Genomic DNA, 24,112 nt, shown 5'->3' with positions numbered 1-24,112 from the left:
TGCAGTGCCCACAGTGCGGCTGCCTTCTGTAGTAAGCCTGGCTGCCGGTCCCTCTGGACACCCGGGAGACCGGTCCACTGTATAGTATGGGCTTTGTATGTGACTTGGCCCACTGACCCGGACAGGCATCGGCCTTCTGTCTAAAATACCCCATACTGCGCACTGGACCGGAGCTGCTCGTGTGTGTACAGACGTGTGTATGGTATCTCTGAGCACAGCCTAGGACTGAGCAGCACTCACTGGACCGGAGCCGCTCGTGTGTGTATGTTATCCCTGAGCACAGCCTAGTACTGAGTGAGCACTGGACCGGTCCTGCTCGCCTCCTCAGTCACTAATTTATAGGTGAACGGTCACGCAGCAATGTTACGTTAAAGGTTGCCATGGTTTCCACAACCCGGAAAAGTACAGCGAAAGCTGAAGGGACGGGCGCAGGCCACTGACGTCATTTCCGCCCTCCTGTAACGCAGAGCACAGTGTGCGGCGAGTGACAGCTGACAAGCAGTGACCATGGCTGCCCGGGGTAAGCGCTGACTGTACCTGGGCAATATGTCGGCATACGGCAGGGACATCACTGCACAGCACCAGGGCATTATGTGGGTATAGAGCAGGGACAGCACTGCACCGCACAGCACCAGGGCATTATGTGGGTATAGAGAAGGGACAGCACTGCACCACACAGCACCAGGGCAGTATGTGGGTATAGAGCAGGGACAGCACTGCACCGCACAGCACCAGGGCATTATGTGGGTATAGAGCAGGGACAGCACTGCACCGCACAGCACCAGAGTATTATGTGGGTATAGAGCAGGGACAGCACTGCACCGCACAGCACCAGGGCATTATGTGGGTATAGAGAAGGGACAGCACTGCACCACACAGCACCAGGGCAGTATGTGGGTATAGAGCAGGGACAGCACTGCACCGCACAGCACCAGGGCATTATGTGGGTATAGAGCAGGGACAGCACTGCACCGCACAGCACCAGAGTATTATGTGGGTATAGAGCAGGGACAGCACTGCACCGCACAGCACCAGGGCAGTATGTGGGTATAGAGAAGGGACAGCACTGCACCGCACAGCACCAGGGCATTATGTGGATATAGAGCAGGGACAGCACTGCACCACACAGCACCAGGGCAGTATGTGGGTATAGAGCAGGGACAGCACTGCACCGCACAGCACCAGGGCATTATGTGGGTATAGAGCAGGGACATCACTGCACCACACAGCACCAGGGCAGTATGTGGGTATAGAGCAGGGACAGCACTGCACCGCACAGCACCAGGGCATTATGTGGGTATAGAGCAGGGACATCACTGCACCACACAGCACCAGGGCAGTATGTGGGTATAGAGCAGGGACAGCACTGCACCGCACAGCACCAGGGCATTATGTGGGTATAGAGCAGGGACAGCACTGCACCGCACAGCACCAGAGTATTATGTGGGTATAGAGCAGGGACAGCACTGCACCGCACAGCACCAGGGCAGTATGTGGGTATAGAGAAGGGACAGCACTGCACCACACAGCACCAGAGCATTATGTGGGTATAGAGCAGGGACAGCACTGCACCGCACAGTATCAGGGCATTATGTGGGTATAGAGAAGGGACAGCACTGCACCGCACAGCACCAGAGTATTATGTGGGTATAGAGCAGGGACAGCACTGCACCGCACAGCACCAGGGCAGTCTGTGGGTATAGAGAAGGGACAGCACTGCACCACACAGCACCAGAGCATTATGTGGGTATAGAGCAGGGACAGCACTGCACCGCACAGCACCAGGGCAGTATGTGGGTATAGAGCAGGGACAGCACTGCACCGCACAGCACCAGAGCATTATGTGTGTATAGAGCAGGGACAGCACTGCACCGCACAGCACCAGGGCATTATGTGGGTATAGAGAAGGGACAGCACTGCACCACACAGCACCAGGGCAGTATGTGGGTATAGAGCAGGGACAGCACTGCACCGCACAGCACCAGAGCATTATGTGGGTATAGAGCAGGGACAGCACTGCACCGCACAGCACCAGAGCATTATGTGGGTATAGAGCTGGGACATCACTGCACCACACAGTATCAGGGTATTATGTGGGTATAGAGCTGGGACAGCACTGCACCGCACAGCACCAGAGCATTATGTGGGTATAGAGCAGGGACAGCACTGCACCGCACAGCACCAGAGCATTATGTGGGTATAGAGCAGGGACAGCACTGCACCGCACAGCACCAGAGCATTATGTGGGTATAGAGCAGGGACAGCATGCACCGCACAGCACCAGAGCATTATGTGGGTATAGAGCAGGGGCAGCACTGCACAGCACAGCACCAGGGCAGTATGTGGGTTTAGAGCAGGGACAGCACTGCACCGCACAGCAACAGGGCAGTATGTGGGTATAGAGCAGGGACATCACTGCACCGCACAGCACCAGGGCATTATGTGGGTATAGAGCAGGGACAGCACTGCACCGCACAGCACCAGGGCATTATGTGGGTATAGAGCAGGGACAGCACTGCACCGCACAGCACCAGGGCATTATGTGGGTATAGAGCAGGGACAGCACTGCACCGCATAGCACTGCACCGCACAGCACCAGGGCATTATGTGGGTATAGAGCAGGGACATCACTGCACCACACAGTTTCAGGGTATTATGTGGGTATAGAGCTGGGACATCACTGCACCGCACAGCACCAGAGCATTATGTGGGTATAGAGCAGGGACAGCACTGCACCGCACAGCACCAGAGCATTATGTGTGTATAGAGCAGGGACAGCACTGCACCAGGGCAGTATGTGGGTATAGAGCAGGGACAGCACTGCACCGCACAGCACCAGGGCAGTATGTGGGTATAGAGCAGGGACATCACTGCACCACACAGCACCAGAGCATTATGTGGATATAGAGCAGGGACAGCACTGCACCGCACAGCACCAGGGCATTATGTGGGTATAGAGCAGGGACATCACTGCACCACACAGCACCAGAGCATTATGTGGATATAGAGCAGGGACAGCACTGCACCGCACAGTATCAGGGCATTATGTGGGTATAGAGCAGGGACAGCACTGCACCGCACAGCACCAGGGCATTATGTGGGTATAGAGCAGGGACAGCACTGCACCGCACAGCACCAGAGCATTATGTGGGTATAGAGCTGGGACATCACTGCACCACACAGTACCAGGGCAGTATGTGGGTATAGAGCAGGGACAGCACTGCACCGCACAGCACCAGGGCATTATGTGGGTATAGAGCAGGGACATCACTGCACCGCACAGCACCAGGGCATTATGTGGGTATAGAGCAGGGACATCACTGCACCACCGCACAGCACCAGGGTATTATGTGGGTATAGAGCTGGGACAGCACTGCACCGCACAGCACCAGGGCATTATGTGGGTATAGAGCAGGGACAGCACTGCACCACACAGCACCAGAGCATTATGTGGATATAGAGCAGGGACAGCACTGCACCGCACAGCATCAGGGCATTATGTGGGTATAGAGCAGGGACAGCACTGCACCGCACAGCACCAGGGCATTATGTGGGTATAGAGCAGGGACAGCACTGCACCGCACAGCACTAGAGCATTATGTGGGTATAGAGCTGGGACATCACTGCACCACACAGTATCAGGGCATTATGTGGGTATAGAGCAGGGACATCACTGCACCGCACAGCACCAGGGTATTATGTGGGTATAGAGCTGGGACAGCACTGCACCGCACAGCACCAGGGCATTATGTGGGTATAGAGCAGGGACAGCACTGCACCGCACAGCACCAGGGCATTATGTGGGTATAGAGAAGGGACAGCACTGCACCACACAGCACCAGAGCATTATGTGGATATAGAGCAGGGACAGCACTGCACCGCACAGTATCAGGGCATTATGTGGGTATAGAGCAGGGACAGCACTGCACCGCACAGCACCAGGGCATTATGTGGGTATAGAGCAGGGACAGCACTGCACCGCACAGCACCAGAGCATTATGTGGGTATAGAGCTGGGACATCACTGCACCACACAGTATCAGGGCATTATGTGGGTATAGAGCAGGGACAGCACTGCACCGCACAGCACCAGGGCATTATGTGGGTATAGAGCAGGGACAGCACTGCACCGCACAGCACCAGAGCATTATGTGGGTATAGAGCTGGGACATCACTGCACCACACAGTATCAGGGCATTATGTGGGTATAGAGCAGGGACATCACTGCACCGCACAGCACCAGGGTATTATGTGGGTATAGAGCTGGGACAGCATGCACCACACAGTATCAGGGCATTATGTGGGTATAGAGCAGGGACAGCACTGCACCACACAGTATCAGGGTATTATGTGGGTATAGAGCAGGGACAGCACTGCACCACACAGTATCAGGGTATTATGTGGGTATAGAGCAGGGACAGGACTACACTGCTTGGCACCAGGACATTGTGTCTATTTGCTTTTCCTAATGGAGAAGCATATGATGTAGTGCACATGAGCTGACTTCCTTATGAGATCATAGGAAAGTCTGAATCTGAAGATCCCTCCCCTGTCATTACTGAAGAGATGGCTGTCCCCTCCCTGCTGACAAGCTCCACATCTTTGAACATGTTTCTTATAAGATCTAACTGCAGCCATAGAAACATTAGAGTATTAGTTGGGGCTGATCATAATTCAGGGGTGCAGAGATATCAGTCGCAGACAAATCCTGGTGCTTCAGGTGGACCAAAGACACAATATAATGTCTCATACTTTGTGGGGTCCAGGAGCTTCTCCGTACACGTCTGATGAGAATGAAGGTCAGAGCTTTCTGTGAGGTTTGCAATTAGGCTAGAAGTTTTGCACATAGGGATCCTTAAAGGGGTATTCTCCTGTTATTAAATTGCACTAGTTAGACAGCATTTAAAGAAGCAAGTTTGCTGTTGACTTGCTTTTTCTATCTGCTGTCATTCTGCAATGAGAATTTTATCTTGGGTCTATACAATAAAAAAAGTGTTCAGCACTGCTTTCTATTTTTCCCTTCTCCACGACAGCACCACCAAAGCGGTAGTGCTGTCATAGGTACTGGAAAAAAAACATTACCGGTAAGTAATCTAGATTTTTCCCTTCACCACCACCACAGTGCAACTGCTTTGTTGGTGCTGTCGCAGGTTCTGGAAAATAAATATTACTGGTAAGTAATCTAGATTTTTTTTTTCCCTTTACCACCACAGTGCCACTGCTTTGGTGGCGCTGTTGTGGGTTCTGGAAAAAAACATTACCGGTAAGTAATCTAGATTTTCTCTAACAGACAGAAAATCAGCCAGAGCTTAGGAACTAATAGCAATAGTGGTGCTCTGTATCTGAGTAGGGCACATATCAAATATAAAAAATAGAAAATTCGTCACTCACCACTCTGTGTGAAAAGTCTACTTTTATTTAGAAAAAGTGCATACCAGGGTCTATGTAGCTAGCTGGAGGAGGCGTGATTGGCAGTGAAATGACTGTCGCCCTGTCCTGCACCCTGTTACTCTCTCCCATGGATATGCGATTTTTCTAAATAGGTTTTTTTTCCACGCAACTTGATGAGTTTTGTATTTTCTTTCTTTTATATTTGTTATATTTGAGAATTTTATCTTCTAGTGTACAGCTGATTTCCATGAAGCTTGATCATCAAAGCCTGTCTAGACCTAGAATAGTAAACTCCCCAACATACCAATCACCTCTCTCCAGCCTGTTTATTGCTATAGAGCAATTAGCTGCTCCCCTTCCCTAACACCCCTCTCCTTCCTTCACCGCTCCTGACAAGCTGTTTTGAATCCTGCAAAATCACGAGCTCCACCTTTGGCAGCTTTGAGAACAGGTTAATGACAGCTCTCCTTCCATTTATGCCTGTGTGTAAATACAGTGATAACTGTAGACTCCAGAACAAACCACTGAGAGCTGAAAGTGTTACGGTAGAACCTGTACTTTAGTTGTACTAGTACTCCAGTTCTAATCAAAAGAGATGTCAATCAAGGACAAGACCCCCCCCCCCCCCCCATGGTGCGGAGCAGATGGGTCGGATGGGCCTCTCCATTCTCCGGTACCGGAGCCTCCTTTTTCAGCCTTCTTTGTCTTCTGAAGCTAGTGTGGATAACGCATCCTACATCATCCACACAAGCAGACACTGGTGTCCTGCGCAGGCGCACTTTGATCTACCCTGAGCAGTGCAGGTCAAATTATTGCAGTGCGCATGTGCAAAACCTCAATGCCGGCTATTGTGGATTACGTTGGAAGTGTCATCCACACTAGCTTCAGCAGAAGGACAAAGATGGCTGAAAGAGGAGGCGCCGCACCTGGAGAACGGAGACACCCATCTGCTCCGCACCGACTATTTAGGTAAGTATTATAAAGTGAATTTTACATTCTACATAGTGGCCTGGGCATCCGCTGGACGACGCAGCATCACAAACTTTATTTTATTTTCTCGGTGGCCGAACGTTCAGCTGAGCGCTCGGCCGCCGGCATGTCAGGGCACTCAGCTGAGCGCTCGGCCGCCGGCATGTCAGGGCACTCAGCTGAGCGCTCGGCCGCCGGCATGTCAGGGCACTCAGCTGATCGCTCGGCCACCGGCATGTTATAGCGCTCAGCTGAGCGCTGAGCCGCCGGCATGTGAGAGCGCTCGGCCGCCGGCTATTAAGAGCGATCAGCTGATCGTTCACAATAGTCGGCTGCCGGTACTGTAAAGAAGAAAAAAATAAATAAATAACGCTTTCCGTTATTTTGTACGATCCGTAGCATTGCGTTGTGCCACTATATGCAACGCATCCGTTGCATCCGTCACACAACGCAATGCTACGGAAGCCGTCCAACGCAAGTGTGAAACTAGCCTAAGACAGATGTTTTCACAACTGTAGCAATGAAGTGACACCTTGCTGGGATCAGAGCCTCTGTCCCTACATTGTGCTGCTCTCATATTACCTAGCAAAATGTTGGAGTCAGATTCTCTTTAAATCCTGGGAACATAATGATGAAAGCCATCTTCGATATCTGCCCTCCAAACTCTTGTTCATCTGACAACTATTCCTTGAGACTGCCATAGCACACATATACACTTTGAAGATCTGTCCCAAGATCACTTCCATATTGGACACAGCCAACAAAAAATGGGCTGAAATTTTGGTAAAATACATCTAATGACATGATCTCACACATCTATTCAGTGTTTATAGGATCCCGTCCCCTTACAAGGCTTTGCCAGGTTTTATACTTTACAGGCCTTAAAGGGGAACCTGTCACCAGATTTGGGGCCTATAAGCTGCGTCCTACGTCATACACACTCGCCGGCACTCAGGTCCTGAGCAGGCGCACTTTGTTCTGCCTTGCTCAGGGTATATCAAAGTATTGTAGTGCGCCTGCTCAGGACCTCAATACCAGCCTGTGTGCATGACTTAGGACCCGTCATGCACGCTGGCTTCAGAAGAAGGAAGACCAAGATGGCCGAAAGAGGAGGCACCGGTCCCGGAGTACGGAGCCACCTATTTGACCAGTCTGCACCGGAGCGACCTTCTAGGTGAGTATTATAAAGTGTTTTTTATGTTCTTATATGCAGCATGTTAGAATGCTGTATATAAGAGCCCACTGGTGGTGGCCACAGCTTAAAGGCCCCAAAACTGGTGACAGGTTCCCTTTAAAATAATGAAAAATCTGGATGAATGAAAGTGTGAACAGTCTAATATAGTATTCATTTCTACTACTAATAATATTAGAAATTCAGGAGCCAGGGCATCTTGATGTCTCTAGAGAGTTTCATCATGCCATCTTGGCTCTTGTAGTATTGGTATTGTGCCCATCCCTGCATATAATATCTAGCACAATACTTGGGTAATTGACTTAATAGAATCTTAATCACTAATGTATTAATTTTTTTTTTTTTTTAAATTTTTATCAAGAAAATGTCAGCTTGATGTTCAAGCTCTACTGTTTGCTGGTGATGACTCTGGTGGCTGCTGCGTATACGGTGGCCTTGCGATACACAAGAACTGTGACAACAGATATGTACTTTTCCACTACAGCAGTCTGTGTGGCCGAGGTGATCAAATTACTACTGAGTCTAGTCATCCTAGCAAAGTAAGTGTTTATTGTTTCTTCCGTTTATTGATTGTCTGATAATCTTTTGTGGTATTTCATGCTTTTTGATGAAGCATTAATTGTCACGTGTGTGTGTGTGTGTGTGTGTGTGTGTGTGTGTGTGTGTGTATAAGAAATAGATAGATAGTAAGGGCAGCACAGTGGCTCAGTGGTTAGCACTGCAGTCTTGTAGCGCTGGGGTCCTGGGTTCAAATCCCACCAAGGACAACATCTGCAAGGAGTTTGTATATCCTTGCTGTGTTTGCGTGGGTTTCCTCCCACACTCCAAAAAAACCCCCCACACTGATAGGGAATTTAGATTAGGGGCCATATCTAACACGGGGGGGGTGCATGCGCGATCAAAGGAGGGCGCAGGCAGATATAATATGCGCCGCTCCCCCAGCCCATCACCACGGTGATGGACAGCGGCTGTGCATATAATATAAACGGGAGCAAAAGATCAAAGGCTCACTCCCACAGCTTCACAAGCCTCCACCAGCCCCCCCAGCACCGCTCCAGAGTTGCCCCCACCTCCCATGGACCCGCATGTTCGGATTATAAGACGCACCCCCTACCCTGTCTGTATGTTTTTGGAGTGTGGGAGGAAACCGGAGTACCCGAAGGAGACCCACGCAAACACAGGGAGAACATACAAACTCCTTGCAGATGGTGTCCTTGGTGGGATTTGAACCCAGGACCCCAGCGCTGCAAGACTGCAGTGCGAACCACTGAGCCACCATGTCGCAATATATAGATAGATAGATATATATAGCCAGGAGTCGATTGGAAAGTAATGTGAAAATATAAAAGAAGGACTTTTTCTGCAATATCTACTTCTGTCTTTGGGTCAAAAAAATACGTCAATAACAGGACATCAAACTGCATATGTATTTACAGCCTCAGTGCACTCCTAATGGATGGATATCTCGAGCTAAAGTTATCACTTTACAGGACTAAAAGAAAAAAATTTGTTGACTATACCGAGCAACTATATAAGACTCACAAATACTTAAACTCTGTGCGCCGCAGTATTCCAAGGTACATGTAAGGTGCGTTTTCACACGTACTGTAGACACGGACACATGTAGACCCATTAAAATCAATGGGTCTGTGCACATGTGCGTGTTTTCACAGGGCTCGTGTGTCCGTGTGCAGCTTAAATGTGTTTGTGTGCTCTACACATAGACATATCCGTTTTTCTCCGACACCACGAGTGTCACATGGATCGCACACTGATGTGCTCCTTGTGATATCAGTGTGACACGTACCAGAGAAAACCATATGTCTGTGAAATAAAACGCTTTTCTATACTCGCCTGTCTCCATCGCTGATGTCTCCAGCACTGCTGTCACTTGCTTCTGACTGCTGCTCATTATGCTCGTTACATATGCACTGCACCTCGGACCGGAAGCAGCAGCAGTGCCGGACACAGCAGCACCACGAACAGGTAAGTATAGAAGTTCATGCTGTCAGTGTGCTATGTGGATGTCACACTGACAGCACGCGCTGAACACACGCACGGACACACACATACACACCTATACCATCGACCGTTCAAAACGTGTGTATTTTGCACGGACGAGTGAAACAGGCCTCACTTTTATTTAGGGTACATAGGAAATTTCAGATCCGTTTTGTAGGTGTCACTGCATAAAACCTTAGGGCTCAATTCTAGATATTAATGCTATTTCTCGTTCAAGTGTTTTAAATAAAAATTTCATCAGTGTTTAAAGGGGTATTCTCATTATGTACTAGATGTCATAAGATTATTAGCATATACCTCTAATTAGAAATGTAGTATAGTTCTCCTGAGCTATGTTTCCTACCTCATGTGCAGCTCTTTCCTTTGGTCTAACGTCGGCACGCAGTCTTTATGGCGTCATGGCGTCTGTGTCCCAGAGGGATCATGGTCATCCCTTACCTGGATGATGTTGTGTTTTGTTTTGTTTTTTTGTTTAAAATCAATCACCCTTCCCAACGAGCCTGATGCAAAACTACAAATCACTCTCGACAAGCTGTTCTGTTTAGGCTAGATTGTCTACAGAGCGAAGTAGTCGCTGATCCTGGCCCAATGTCTAGTCTTTCTGTTCATGCTGTTTTATACCACTCACCAGAGTTTTCCTTCCAGAAGAAATTGTCTACTCCCTGTTGCTTGGGTTTCACTCCCTCAGAAAGTGTTTTTCCTCTTCTCTCTAGTGCTGCAGCGTCCCCTTTGAACAGTTTCACACTCATCTTCAGCTGGCTCTTCTGACACTGGCAAGAAGATCTCCTCCCTGGGCCCTCACATTGTTCTTCCCTCCTTCATTTGGTGGCACCTCTCACCACTCATTCACCAAGGGCGATCCTTTCTCCTATTTCTGTGGCTGATCCTGACGACTGACACCAGTCTCCTTTGATCGGACATCATTTTTCACCAGTTCACAGTTCAGCAACTCTGGTACCCCTAGGAGTCCTCACTCCCACTCACCCACTCCTCCTCCTCCTCACTCCTCATTTAAGCTCAGGACTATTTATATCTCCCTCTGTCACTGGCACTACAGTCTGTTGGGCGTCCTGTGATCATTCAGTTCGACAATGCCACAGCTGGGGCATACATCTGTCACCAAGGTGGAACCCAGAGCAAGTCAGTAATGGCGGAAGTCTCTCATATCCTCTCATGGGCTGCAGAGGATACTGGTAATCTTCGCGGTACACATTCCAGCATGGACAGCTGGATTGCTGACTTCTTAAACTGTGACAGCCTCTCTTGAGGGGAATGGTCTCTGGTATTCAATCAAATCTGCCATTGGTGGGGCATTCCCAACGTTGACCTGATGGCATCAAGGATGTACAAGAAGGTTCCTTAGTTCGTCTTTAGGTACTGCGATCCTTTAGTGATAAGTGCCAACGCCCTTGGTTTGTTGTGGTCTCCATGAAATCTGCCGTGTCTCAAGAAGATCAAAGCAGAAGGAGTATTAATCATCCTCGTGGTGTGTAGAAGTATATCTGCTTGCAGATGTCTTGTCGAAGTTCCTACACTGCCCAGACCTCCTATCTCAGGAGCCCCTCTTCCACTAGAATTCACATTCTCTCAATTTAACAGCAAGGTTGTTTAAACCTTGGTCCTAACAAGAGATGCAGGTTTATTGCATCAAGTCATACAAACCATGATCAAGGAAATTAAACCCTCCTCTTCTCTTGTCTACCACCGGACTGGAAGGATTCTTTTCGTTGGTTTGAGACCAGACTGTGGTATCTCCCAGATCCTAATCTCTCCCTTCCCGTCTGTCGTTTTTGCAGTCTGCATCAACGCCATCCTGTCCCTAAGCTCCCTCTACAGGACATGTTTCTGTTCTATCCATCCTCATGCTGTCTTATCTAGATGTTCATGCAGGGGAGGTCGCACAATCTGTCCCGCTTTGAACCCTTGGGATCTCAATTTGGTTTTGGACGTTCTTAAGGGTCATCCCTTTTTGAGCCCAATTGAGACTTCACTTTTTCTCTCCTCGCTTGGATGGTTGTTTTTCTGGTGGCTATCTCCTCTATCAGGTGCGTCTCAGAGCTGGTAGTGCTCTCCTGTCTTTCTCCGTTTTTGGGGTCTAATCAGGACAAGGTGGTTCTTCCACCTGTTCCTTCATTTCTTCCCAAGGTGATCTCTTTTCACATTATTGAGGACATCATTCTTCCATCCTTCTGCCCATTCCAGATTACATCCTAGGGAACATATATTACATAAGTTAATTTAGTTATCTTTCCAGAACAGCACCCTTCAGATGTTCGGACTCCTTGTTTGTGATTCTGGAAGGTCGTTGTAGAGATCTCCCAGCTTTCAAGGCCACTATCGCCCTTTGGACACACTCTGTCATTTTGTAAACATATCGGGCAAAGTTCCTTCATGGGCTGGACCCTTCTAACCCCGCTTCTTGTTGGAGGTGTGAGGGAGTACAATTTGCATGGGCAAATTGGCCTCCAAGTTACTGCTTCACATCCTTACAGCGGCCCGGTGCCTGATTGCACGTTGTTGGAGACAGACGAGGGCTCCGTCCCTCCAGAACCTCAAGAGTAGAATACTAGATGTCAGGAGGATGGAACACCTTACCGCATTACTAAATGCTTCAACAGACCATTTCTTGGCGGTTTGGGAGCCATGGGATTACTTTGCAGCTGATGAGGACCTATAGGGTTAAGGTTTACTGAACTTACATTTATCTTCCAACTTTTCCCCCACCTTTTTCCTTTCCCTCTCCTCAATCAACCAACCCTTCCCATCTTGTTATTGTACCTCTTAGGCTAGTTTCACACTACGTCTTTTTAACATCCGTTGAAAACGTTTTTTTAGCGGAAGTACGGATCCTGCTTTTACAGCAAATAACGTATGCAAATGCATATGTTATTTTGCAGGATCCTGCAGTGGATGTTTAGGGGCGGGCATTGGAGTCATGTGATCGGGAGTGAGGGGAGCTAGACTGGGAGGAGGCTTCTGACAGCTGCAGACGCTGGTAACCAAGGTAAACATCGGCCTTGGATACCCGATATTTATCTTGGTTACGAGTGTCTGCAGCTGCTAGGAGCCGGGCTGCCTGCACGCGTAACCAACGTAAACATCGGGTAACTAAGAGAAGTGGTTACCCGATATTTACCTTGGTTACGAGTGTCCGCAGCTCTCAGGTGGGGGAGAGAGGAAGGGGAGGAAGGGGGAAAGACAGAGAGAGAGAGAGGGAGGGTGAGGGAGGGAGTAGAGAGATAGACAGATCACGCGAGACTGGTTCTGGGCATGCTCAGTACTTTCTGGGCATGCTCAGTACAAAAGCAGGATCCTGTCTATCAGCACGCCAGCGTTCACCTGCGTTTGCGTGCGTTATAGTCAGGATCCAGCAATTTGCAGTATTTGGACGGAGCTCAAAAACGCTACAAGTAGCGTTTTTGAAACATGTTAAAAAACTGCAAGTCACTGGATCCTCACTATAACGCAGGCAAACGCAGGTGAACGGATGTTAACGCGAGTCCATTGCAAATGCATTGAAATGAAAACGCATTTGCACTGGATCCGCTTGTCCGCTAAAATAACGTTAAGGACGGATGTTAAAAAGACGTAGTGTGAAACCAGCCTTAATGGTGTGTTGCCTTTGTTATTGTTATAATTGTTACAGTTCACTGATTATAACTTTTATATTTGTTTTGTATGCTCATTATGATTAATGTACTATTTGGATGCATTTCTAATGTGCACATGTCTATTATTACTAAACTTTAATAAAAATTTATAGTTAAAAAAAACACATCAGGCAAAGAACAGGCAGCCCCCACAGGGAGTCGAAGGCTCACTCCACCAGTGCAATGGGACTTCCTGGGCTGTACAGCGACAAGCTTCCGTGTTGCAGCTTTGTACAGCTGCTACATGGTCATCTGTTCATACATTCTCAAAATTCTTTACACCTGTGCGTCGGCTGATGTGAGCTTCGGAAGGAAAGTTTCTGTAGGTGGCAGTTGATCAGGGTTAGTCCTGATCCTGGCTTTATTTAATTCTTGTTTCTTATCCAATCCTTGTGACTGCTTTTGGACTTCCCCCAATGAGTAGAGGATTTTAGGTACTCACCATGAAATCCCTTTTTTTCTCGGAGCCTTTATTTGTGGACACAGTTCCCACTCTTGTATAAAGTTTGTATTGTTTTCAATTGTGTTGTTCACAGCTACAGTTTTGTTGTTGCTTCTCCTACTGCTTTCTCATTAAGGCTAAGTTCACACATCAGTTTGTTCCAATCAGGCACAATCCGGTTTCTGCCTGATGCAACGGATCCGTCTCAGATTGTGTAAAAACTGATGCGACGGATCCGGTAAAAAACGGATAAGTTTTTTTTTTTTTCCTCCAGAGAGAGAGAAGACCCTATCATTACCGCACACACCGGCACTACCGCACGCATCATCACCGCACACGCAGGCACTGCCTCACGCATCATCACCGCACACGCAGGCACTGCCTCACGCATCATCACCGCACACGCAGGCACTGCCTCACGCATCATCACCGCACACACAGGCACTACAGCCCCCATCATCACCGCACAACACAGGCATTACTGTACGCATCATCACCGCACACCCCGACACTACAGCCCCCATCATCACCGCACCACACACGCATTACCGCACGCATCATCACCTTACACCCCGGAACTACAGCCCCCATCATCACCGCACCACACAGGCCTTACCGCACCCATCATCACCGCACACGCAGACATTACCTCAGTGATGTCCCCGTTGACAGCGCGGCTCACGTCAGTTGCTGCGTGGATCTGACACAGAGTGCTCGTGTTCTGCTGCCGCTCTTGTCAGCTTCATGTAGCAGAGCTGAAATTGTCGTGGGACCTCTGTGGTTACGTCGAACCTGGAGGGGTATTTGGGGATTTTAATAAAGTGGTGAAAGAGGATGTTTTTTGTCTTTTATTCCAAATAAAGGATTTTTTTTTTGGGTGTATGTGTTTATTTACTTTCACTTACATGTTAATCATTGGGGGTGTCTCATAGACGCATGCTATGATTAACCCCTTATTACCCTGATTGCCACCGCACCAGTGCAATTCGGGATGAGCCAGGTAAAGTCCCGGGACTGTCGCATCTAATGCATGCGGCAATTCCGGGCGGCTGCTGGCTGATATTGTTAGGCTGCGGGGCTCCCCATAACGTGGGGCTCCCCATAACGTGTAGCTCCCCATCCTGAGAATACCAGCCTTCAGCCATGTGGCTTTATCTTGGCTGGTATCAAAATAGGGGGGAACCGCACGCCGTTTTTTTAAAATGTATTTATTTATTTTACTGCAAGATATAGACCCGCCCACCGGCGGCTGTGATTGGTTGCAGTGAGACAGCTGTCACTCATCGTGGGGGCGTGTCTGACTGCAACCAATCATAGGCGCCGGTGGGTGGGGAAAGCGGTGAATACGAGATTGAATAATGGGAGGCCGGCATTTTCAAATCAGGAGAAGCCGCCAGAGCTTTGTGACAGCCGTGCAGCGCCGCGACGGTGATCGGTGAGTGAGTGAATGAGTCGGTGAGTGAGAGAGAGTGAGTGATTTTCTGACAAGCAATGAATTTATATCACTTCTGGGCATGCTCAGAAGTAAAAACCGGATACGGTTCATGCTTCCGGCGTTTGAAGCATGCCACCGTATCCACCGCACCCGGCGCTATGCAGTTTTTTTGCCACTGGCAAACAAACGTTCCTCTCTGCGTCCTGTGTGGCCGCCGGAGTGACTATTTTTGCCGCACCCGACAAAAACCGGATCAAATGCAAGTACATGCGGCACAATCCGGCGCTAATAAGTCTGAGGAAAAAACGCACCCGGCGGCAAAAAAAATATGGATGCATTCTTCCCGCAAAGCGCCGGATTGTGCCGCACAGCAAAAACCTGATGTATGAACATACCCTAACCGATTAGCTTTGTCAGTCTTTTGGGTGTACCCTGCTGAAGAGGATCTAACTTTTTTTTTTTTTTTAATTGCCTATTGTCAGCCTCTTAGTGGCAGGTTTCCTGTGTACCCTAATGAAGGTTCCAAAAAAGGGATTTTCCTGTGAGTATCCAAAACTAAAATCTTATTTAATATAAGAAAGAAATTTCACCCAAAATAAAACCAAATGAACCTTAAATTCACCTTAAAATCAACATTAACTTTCCAAACAGCTTCACATAGGAACATTGATGGGTAATTCTAAAAATAAGATATGCCTTCCACCCGCTGTGGTGAAGTGGCTGCTGCATACCGGGGGAAATTTAATTGAAATTGTGGCTGTACTCATTGACTACTTCAAGACTTTTGGTACCAACTGAACTCAAATGCCTGCATAAGTGGAGTCTCTGCTATGAGATATTTATGACATTTCTTAAGGCTAGATAGGAATACCCCTTAAAGACCCGGTACATAACACGTAAATAAGCCATTATCAGTCAGAACTCGAGTTGTTCCTTTGTTCATTCGTTCTCTAACCAGGCATAAAAAAATAAATGGTCCAATGTGGACCTCTTTGATGCAGGACCATGGATGTGATATGGAAACTTTTAATGTATGTATGTATGTATTAATTAATGGCTAGAGTAATATGTACCTAGGGACCATGATTGAAGGCTTTTCTATATTGATCTATATTGTTCTCTATTTATTGATGCTGACATTTTATATACTTTTGTTGACCTAGAGAAACTGGAAGTCTCAGCAGACTGATTACATCTTTAAGGGAAAACATCTTGGGAAGTCCAGTGGAGATGCTTAAGCTGTCTGTACCGTCCCTGGTATATGCCTTGCAAAATAACATGGCATTTGTGGCACTAAGTAATCTTGATGCAGCCGTTTATCAGGTATCAATGAGTGTAATCCTCTTAGTCTGTGTGCGTTTTATGTATACATTTATATATGTACACATACACCTGATTTGGGCCTGTGTTCATATATAAGCAGCACCAACACAGCTCTATGGTGCAAATCCTGCTCAGACCTCAACCAGGTCTATAATAGATAATATGCCAAAAAATAGCAACACTTCTCCAGTAAGTGAATTAAATATATTAAAGTGCCTTTATTAGTGTATGTTCAATAGCAACCTTTCAGTTCAGGAGCTTGAAATAGGTTCCAGGAGGAAGTGTAAGGTTGCTATTGTATATGCAATAATAAAGGCACTTTTAATATATTTTTCAACTTGCATAATTGTTTATATACATTTTATAACACAAGATATTGAATAACTCTGATTAGTGTTTTGTCATTAAGTCAGAAAAAATGTGGCTCAGCCGGTGAATGTTGTGTTTTCTTGTCCATCATTGAGTTGCCTTTCTTTGTAGGTGACGTACCAGCTAAAAATTCCATGCACCGCTTTATGTACCGTTCTGATGCTGAACCGTTCCCTCAGCAAACTTCAGTGGCTCTCCGTCTTTATTTTATGTGGTGGTGTCACCCTTGTGCAATATAGCCCGGCTGAAGCCACAGGGGTCCAGGTGAGTTGTGTGCCATATTAGATAGATGTTGGTCCCTGATTCATCATTGCATTTGCTCCTGTTTTTTGTCTAGTTTTGTGTGGTTTGCGCTTTGTGGATGGCGTCTAGCAATTCCACGTTTCAGCCTGATTCATTCCATGCAACTTTTTAAAGAGTCACAAAATTTGCCCCCCTTCACTTCACTTCACTTCGCCTCCCCCCACCCCCTTGAGTGTATCAAGAAGAATGCCTATTTTTTACTTTATGTCAAATTCAAGAATCGCATGGACCGTTTTTATTAATCTGGTGCCAAGAATGGCTACGAATACCACACAACAAAAAGGAAAATGACTTAAACAAAAACAAACTGCTAATGATAAAACAGGGCCCATGTCTTAATATTATTAATGTAACTATGAGCTTTTCAGTGCAATGTTTCAGGCACCTAAAGGTGTAGATATTTGGAGGTTTTTGCAATTTATAGTTATTACCTATAACGTGATCCTTCAGAAATGTTATTTTATTAGCATAGAACTCATCAGGGGTCTCCCTAAGCCATACAAGCTAAATTGTTGTGGTCATATGGCCTTTAAATCTTCTGCCATCATACACATTAGCATGACTCACCGACTAACCAAAACGCCACTCTGAAATGTGCTGCTCCTACATGGACTATGTCCACAGAGCCATGTATGGGCTCGCAGTCTATAAACCACTTCACTTTACTTTCCAAATAATCCCAAATGTATTCGATAGGGTTGAGGTCAGGGCTTGGTGCGCTCCACCCAAGTTCCTCCACATCACACTCCTCAAACTGTGGCCCCAAATCAAAGCTTTTACACCAGTATTCTGGCATCAGAGGTTCTTAGGTCACGTTCACAAGTTGAGTAATTGGTGAGTTTACATCAGTATTTATAAGACAAAATCAGGAGTGGGACAATCAGAGGAAAGAATAATAGAAACACGGACCCCACTTCTGAATTTTTCACCCACCCTTGGTTTTTGCTTACAAATACTGAGGTTAAAAACTCACCAAATACTCAATGCGTGGATGCAGCCCTTTAAAGGTCACAAACATCTGGTGATCTTATGCTGTTGTTGCCCAGCTCTCCCGAAGTGGGCATGGTGACCGCCGGTCGTTACATTAATAATGAGCGTCAATGTTCGCTACACCACAAATTTACTCCAGCAGGGACTGCAGTAGGATTTGTGGCGAGGCGCATACAGGTTTATGCCACTTATCCAGCACTTCTGATTCATGACGAGGCATCTGCCTTTTCATGAAGCGGGGGTGGCTGACTCCAGTGCTCCCCCTAAAGGCCGGCATGATCAATGCTTTTCTTGATGTATCAGGTCCTGTGTCGTTATGGACATTGCTTTGCGGACATGGGCAGTCATGCTGAACCAGAAAATTACTTTTTCCAATCTGTCATCATGGAAGCATATAATTTTCCACAGTTAATGCAATTCTATGGGGAAATTCTGCACGTAAAACTCAGCTTTTCTGTAAAATAAATGGCCATGTAGCAGATTTTCAAAATACACCGCAAGTCAGTTTACACAACATAAAGCAGTCGGCAAGAGATTTCTCTAAATCCCATCTACTTTGCTGGAACTGTGTGTTTTTTTTTTTTTTTTTGTACAGCGACCATTCTCCGCGTCAAAAAGTCATGATGGAAATTTAAGCTTAGTCTGGCAGGAGCATTTCTAACTTTTTTTGTTAACAACATAGTTCTAGAAAAAGACATGGACTACACATCCAAAAATCATAGGGTGATCTAATACTATTAGGCAAAAATTGATGCACCTGAACATGAGCTCTGTGACCTCTGAGATCTGGTGATGTAACGGCAACTTCCAGTTGACCTGACATCACCGAGGCGGGCCTCAGTCTTCCTGAGTCACTGGGCTGTGGGCGGTATTTCACAGCTCAGCATGTCGCGCGCTCTCCTTTGCTGCAGAACGCCGCAGGAGCGATGCTGGGCAGTGACGAGCGGCGAAACGCAGCCCTCAGCCCAGTCACTTAGGAAGACTGGGGCCCGCCTTGGTAATGTCACGTCAACTTCGGGTTGACCCGATATCACTGGATCTCAGAGGTCAAAGAGCCCGGGGGGTCACTTCGTGGGGATAAGCGGACCGCACTAGCGCCGCTTAGAGGCAGAATTGACTGAACAAGGTATTTAGAAAAAGCCTTCCCTATCAGCTTTACAGAGATGTGGCCTCTAATGCAGAGCAGTGAACCACCTCTGTTTGTGCTTGACTGCCCTTTTGCCCATATAGTGTTTGATCTATAATACTGCATGTTCTGAGATGATTGCTGCCCTTAGTCAGAGAAGATGACAGAATGTTTGTGAAGAAGGTGTGGTAATCTTTCAGCAGACTGTTTATGTAACTTATGTCCTGGGCTCTGCTTTCCTTCTACGTGGCAGCAAATAGGGATCTGTTACTTTTTGATGGTTGTCTATTGTTATATTCTTCTTGACATCCTATTCACTATCTCACTTCATGGGAAAATAAATAGTCACAGAAAAGAAGTCAAAGTATAAACTGTAGAGTGGGAATGTCCCCACCCAGTGTTTGCAAAGAGGTCACTGATGCTATAAGTCCTTAGTAATAATATGTACTTGACCTTCACTCCTGATGAAGACAGAAGTGTAATTAGTTTGTTAGTAGTCACGATTAGGCAAGCGTTTTAATGTATTTTGGGAGGGACGACAACTCTGAAAATCTCACTGTCAAATACGTTTTGATTGAAAGATGACTCCTGAAATGAATAAACTATTCTGGTTAGCTATGTATATAATTGTACTAGAGGTAGACATTAAGAAATTTCTTCAGAGGTTTGTATAACTATATACAGTTGATTCCAGAAATATTTGACAGTGACTGAATCTTTGTGATTTGGGGTCTGCATGAATCTTTTATTTAAAAATAAATAAATGAGATGCAGTTGTAGTATAGACTTTCAGGTTAAATTAAAAGGGGTGGGGGGGGGGCAATAGAAACCTGTTCACTCACAGCGACAATAGCATTGTTAACATTCAGCTGTCCAAGATTGACAGCGGTGCTAAAACTACAGTGATCGGAGGACGCTTTAGTCACAGGCTATGTAACACAGTTGGCATGTGCGGTATATGAAGCGGGCTCAGCTTCTGAGACACTTAAAGCTTACTTTAGTAACCCATAGTAAAACAGGTAGAACATAGGTGGTTAACCAGTTAAATGTGCACCCTTGTGACTAGGGAAGTAAGCAACACAACATTGGACTTGATGGTAGTAGTGTCCCAAAGCTGTCAACCTGTTTTTTTTTTTTTTTTTTTTTTGTACAGACAAATGATATAAGAGATAAGGCTGCTTTCACACTACGTTTTTTTAACACAAAAATGGATCCAGTGCATATGCGTTTTCATTTCAATGCATTTGCAATGGACTCGCGTCAACATGCGCTCACCTGCGTTTGCGTGCGTTATAGTGAGGATCCAGCGACTTGCAGTTTAATTTTTTTTCAAAAACGCTACTTGTAGCGTTTTTGAGCTGCGTCCAAATACTGTTTTTTTCACTGGATCCTGACTATACTGCACGCAAACGCATGTGAACGCTGGCATGCTGATAGACAGGATCCTGCTTGCTCTACTGAGCATACCCAGAAACCAGCCGGGCGTGATCAGTCTCTCTCTCCCCCTCCCTCTCCCCCGCCTGAGAGCGGCGGACGCTCGTAACCAAGGTAAATATCGGGTAAGGCTGGTTTCACACTACGTCTTTTTAACATCCGTTGAAAACGTTATTTTAGCGGAAGTACGGATCCAGTGCAAATGCGTTTTCATTTCAATGCATTTGCAATGGACTCGCGTCTACCTGCGTTCACCTGCGTTTGCGTGCGTTATAGTGCGGATCCGGTGACTTGCAGTTTTTTAACATGTTTCAAAAACGCTACTTGTAGCGTTTTTGAGCTGCGTCAAAATACTGCAAGTCACCGGATCCGCACTATAACGCACGCGAACGCAGGTGAACGCTGGCGTGCTGATAGACAGGATCCTGCTTTTGTACTGAGCATGCCCAGAAAGTACTGAGCATGCCCAGAACCAGTCTCGCGTGATCTGTCTCTCTCTCCTCCTCCCTCCCTCACCCTCTCTCTCTCTATCTGTCTTTCCCCCTTCCTCCCTCCCTCCCTCTCCCCCACCTGAGAGCTGCGGACACTCGTAACCAAGGTAAATATCGCGTAACCACTTCTCTTAGTTACCCGATGTTTACGTTGGTTACGCGTGCAGGCAGCCCTGCTCCTAGCAGCTGCAGACACTCGTAACCAAGATAAATATCGGGTATCCAAGGCCGATGTTTACCTTGGTTACCAGCGTCTGCAGCTGTCAGAAGCCTCCTCCCAGTCTAGCTCCCCTCACTCCTGATCACATGACTCCAATGCCCGCCCCTAAACATCCAGTGCAGGATCCTGCAAAATAACAGATGCGTTTGCATACGTTATTTGCTGTAAAAGCAGGATCCGTACTTCCGCTAAAAAAAACGTTTTCAACGGATGTTAAAAAGACGTAGTGTGAAACCAGCCTAACCAAGCAAAGCGCTTCACTTAGTTACCCGATGTTTACCTTGGTTACCAGCGTCTGCAGCTGTCAGATGCCGGCTCACAGTCTGTCATGTTCAGTTCCCCTCACTCCCGATCACATGATTCCAATGCCTGACCATAAACTTCAAGTGGCAGGATCCTGCAAAATAACACATGCGTTTGCATGCGTTTTTCTTTGTAAAAACAGGATCCGCTTTTGCAGCAAAAAAACGTTCCTGAGGCATGTTAAAAAAATGTAGTGTGAAAGCAGCCTAAGGCTGGTTTCACACTACGTCTTTTTAACATCCGCTGAAAACGTTTTTTTTAGCGGAAGTACGGATCCTGCTTTTACAGCAAATAACGTATGCAAACGCATATGTTATTTTGCAGGATCCTGCACTGGATATTTAGGGGCGGGCATTGGAGTCATGTGATCGGGAGTGAGGGGAGCTAGACTGGGAGGAGGCTTCTGACAGCTGCAGACGCTGGTAACCAAGGTAAACATCGGCCTTGGATACCCGATATTTATCTTGGTTACGAGTGTCTGCAGCTGCTAGGAGCAGGGCTGCCTGCACGCGTAACCAACGTAAACATCGGGTAACTAAGAGAAGTGGTTACGCGATATTTACCTTGGTTACGAGTGTCCGCAGCTCTCAGGCAGGGGAGAGAGAGACAGGAGAGGAAGGGGGAAAGACAGAGATAGAGAGAGAGAGGGTGAGGGAGGGAGTAGAGAGATAGACAGATCACGCGAGACTGGTTCTGGGCATGCTCAGTACTTTCTGGGCATGCTCAGTACAAAAGCAGGATCCTGTTACAACGCAACTGAACGCATTCTGCTAGGCAGGATCCAGCACTCATTGAAATGCATTGCAGCTCGCGGCGCAATGTGAAGGATCCTGTGAGATGCGTTATTTTGACAAAGCAAAAAAACGCTACATGTTGCGTTTTTGAAACATGTCAAAATAACGCAAAAGGACGGATCCTGCGTCTAACGGACGCAAACGCATGCAAACGCAGGTGGACGCGAGTCCATTGAAAATGCATTGCAGTGAAAACGGATTTGCACAGGATCCGTACTTCCGTTAAAAAAACGTTTTTAACGGATGTTAAAAAGACGTAGTGTGAAACCAGCCTAAGATAAGAGTTTGTCTGACTGAATATAGTATAAATGTATTTGTATGTACTATTTGTATGTACTATTTGCTTTATAATGATGATGAAGACCTGCTGTAGTACCACCAGCCTAAAGACATAATCACAGAGGCACAGATGGTAGAGTAGTGCCATGCTGTACACGACATTGGTGACGCTTCCTTTCTGTGCTGAACAAGCAGCCGATGCGGCACGGAAAGTGTGCCTAGTAATCTGACCCTCAGTGTGACACATGGAATAAAGATGGAGCTGACGGACTCAAGTGCAGAGATCGCAGACTATGAGTTATTCTGTTGACAGATGGGATCGTATAACGTGTGACGGCAGATGGGTGGGTACAGACGTTCGTGTGTGGAAATGGGAACATAAGCTTCCCTGGAAAACCAGGCATTAATCATATTGTATGTCTACAACGTGGAATTAGTTTATCTTCTGGCTCTAGACGAGTTGTATTTCTGCTCATCGATTGAAAGCAACTTATTTTTTTCTTTCTAATTAAGAAGCTTTTAATAAACCAACTGACACCTAGATATCAGAACTACTGTGATCACAAGTACATTGTATAACATGGGCATAAGGATTGTAGACACACACACAACCATTCTTCACATAAAAGAAATGAAACCGTATTATACAATTTCTACAGACTTCCCCCACCCTTCCCAGCAAAACAACTAAAATATTGTATGTAATATTGTAAAATATGAATATTAAAGAACTAGGAAATTAAAAATCACATCATTTGCCAATTCCTCAGATACTACCGCTGAATATCTGGCCCAATCCCCCTATTTTCCAAATTTACCGGTTGCTCTTTTAATATGTCCCTTTTTCTCCATCAAGATTGTGTTGTTCAGACATCATAAAACCTCATGTATTGATGGAGGAGCACTCGCCAACCAATACGTGGCATTAGATTTCCTAGTTTGTTAGAATATTTTGGATTTTGCCATCTGAACTGGGGAGGGGGGTCTCCATCATCTCCTACCTGATCTCCATCATCTCCTACTAGATTTCCCACCAGATCCAAGACTGAGAGCAACAAAGTGAAATATGCAGTCCTGCTCCTGCAGATAACATTGTATATATGCTATATTAAATACTTGTATGTTCATGACAAGAAAACCTTTCTTTGTATAGTGAATCTGACATTTAGCATTTTGCAGATTGAACAGAAGCATTGGCTGGGATTTAGCGCTGTGGCAGTTGCCGTGCTGTGCTCTGGATTTGCCGGTACATATATTTTCAGATTGTCCTATAATGATTGTTGCACATTTTTGTAAGGGTTGACTCACACCTCTGTAAAAAATAATCAGCCTGATTTTCATCCAGAAAAGTTGGACGAGTGACATCCATTTGGTATGCCA

The 24,112-nt window shown here is 46.6% G+C and overlaps 1 protein-coding gene across 1 annotated transcript in view; it reads left to right on the top strand.

The window, feature by feature from the left end:
- The first annotated feature begins 444 nt into the window (after positions 1-444).
- The window catches only part of SLC35A1 (solute carrier family 35 member A1), a 48,596-nt gene continuing 24,928 nt past the window's right edge, over positions 445-24,112 (top strand). Inside the window, exons 1-5 of the mRNA XM_075338414.1 lie at positions 445-520; positions 7,913-8,090; positions 16,264-16,423; positions 16,904-17,056; positions 23,912-23,978. Coding sequence (XP_075194529.1) covers positions 508-520; positions 7,913-8,090; positions 16,264-16,423; positions 16,904-17,056; positions 23,912-23,978 — 571 coding nt within the window. The 5' untranslated portion in view covers positions 445-507. The remainder of the gene's footprint in view (positions 521-7,912; positions 8,091-16,263; positions 16,424-16,903; positions 17,057-23,911; positions 23,979-24,112) is intronic.

The sequence above is a fragment of the Anomaloglossus baeobatrachus genome, chromosome 3, assembly GCF_048569485.1.
Source record: "Anomaloglossus baeobatrachus isolate aAnoBae1 chromosome 3, aAnoBae1.hap1, whole genome shotgun sequence".
NCBI lineage: Eukaryota > Metazoa > Chordata > Amphibia > Anura > Aromobatidae > Anomaloglossus > Anomaloglossus baeobatrachus.
Note: the sequence above shows the minus strand (reverse complement) of the source record. Positions and strands in the feature narration are given on the sequence as shown.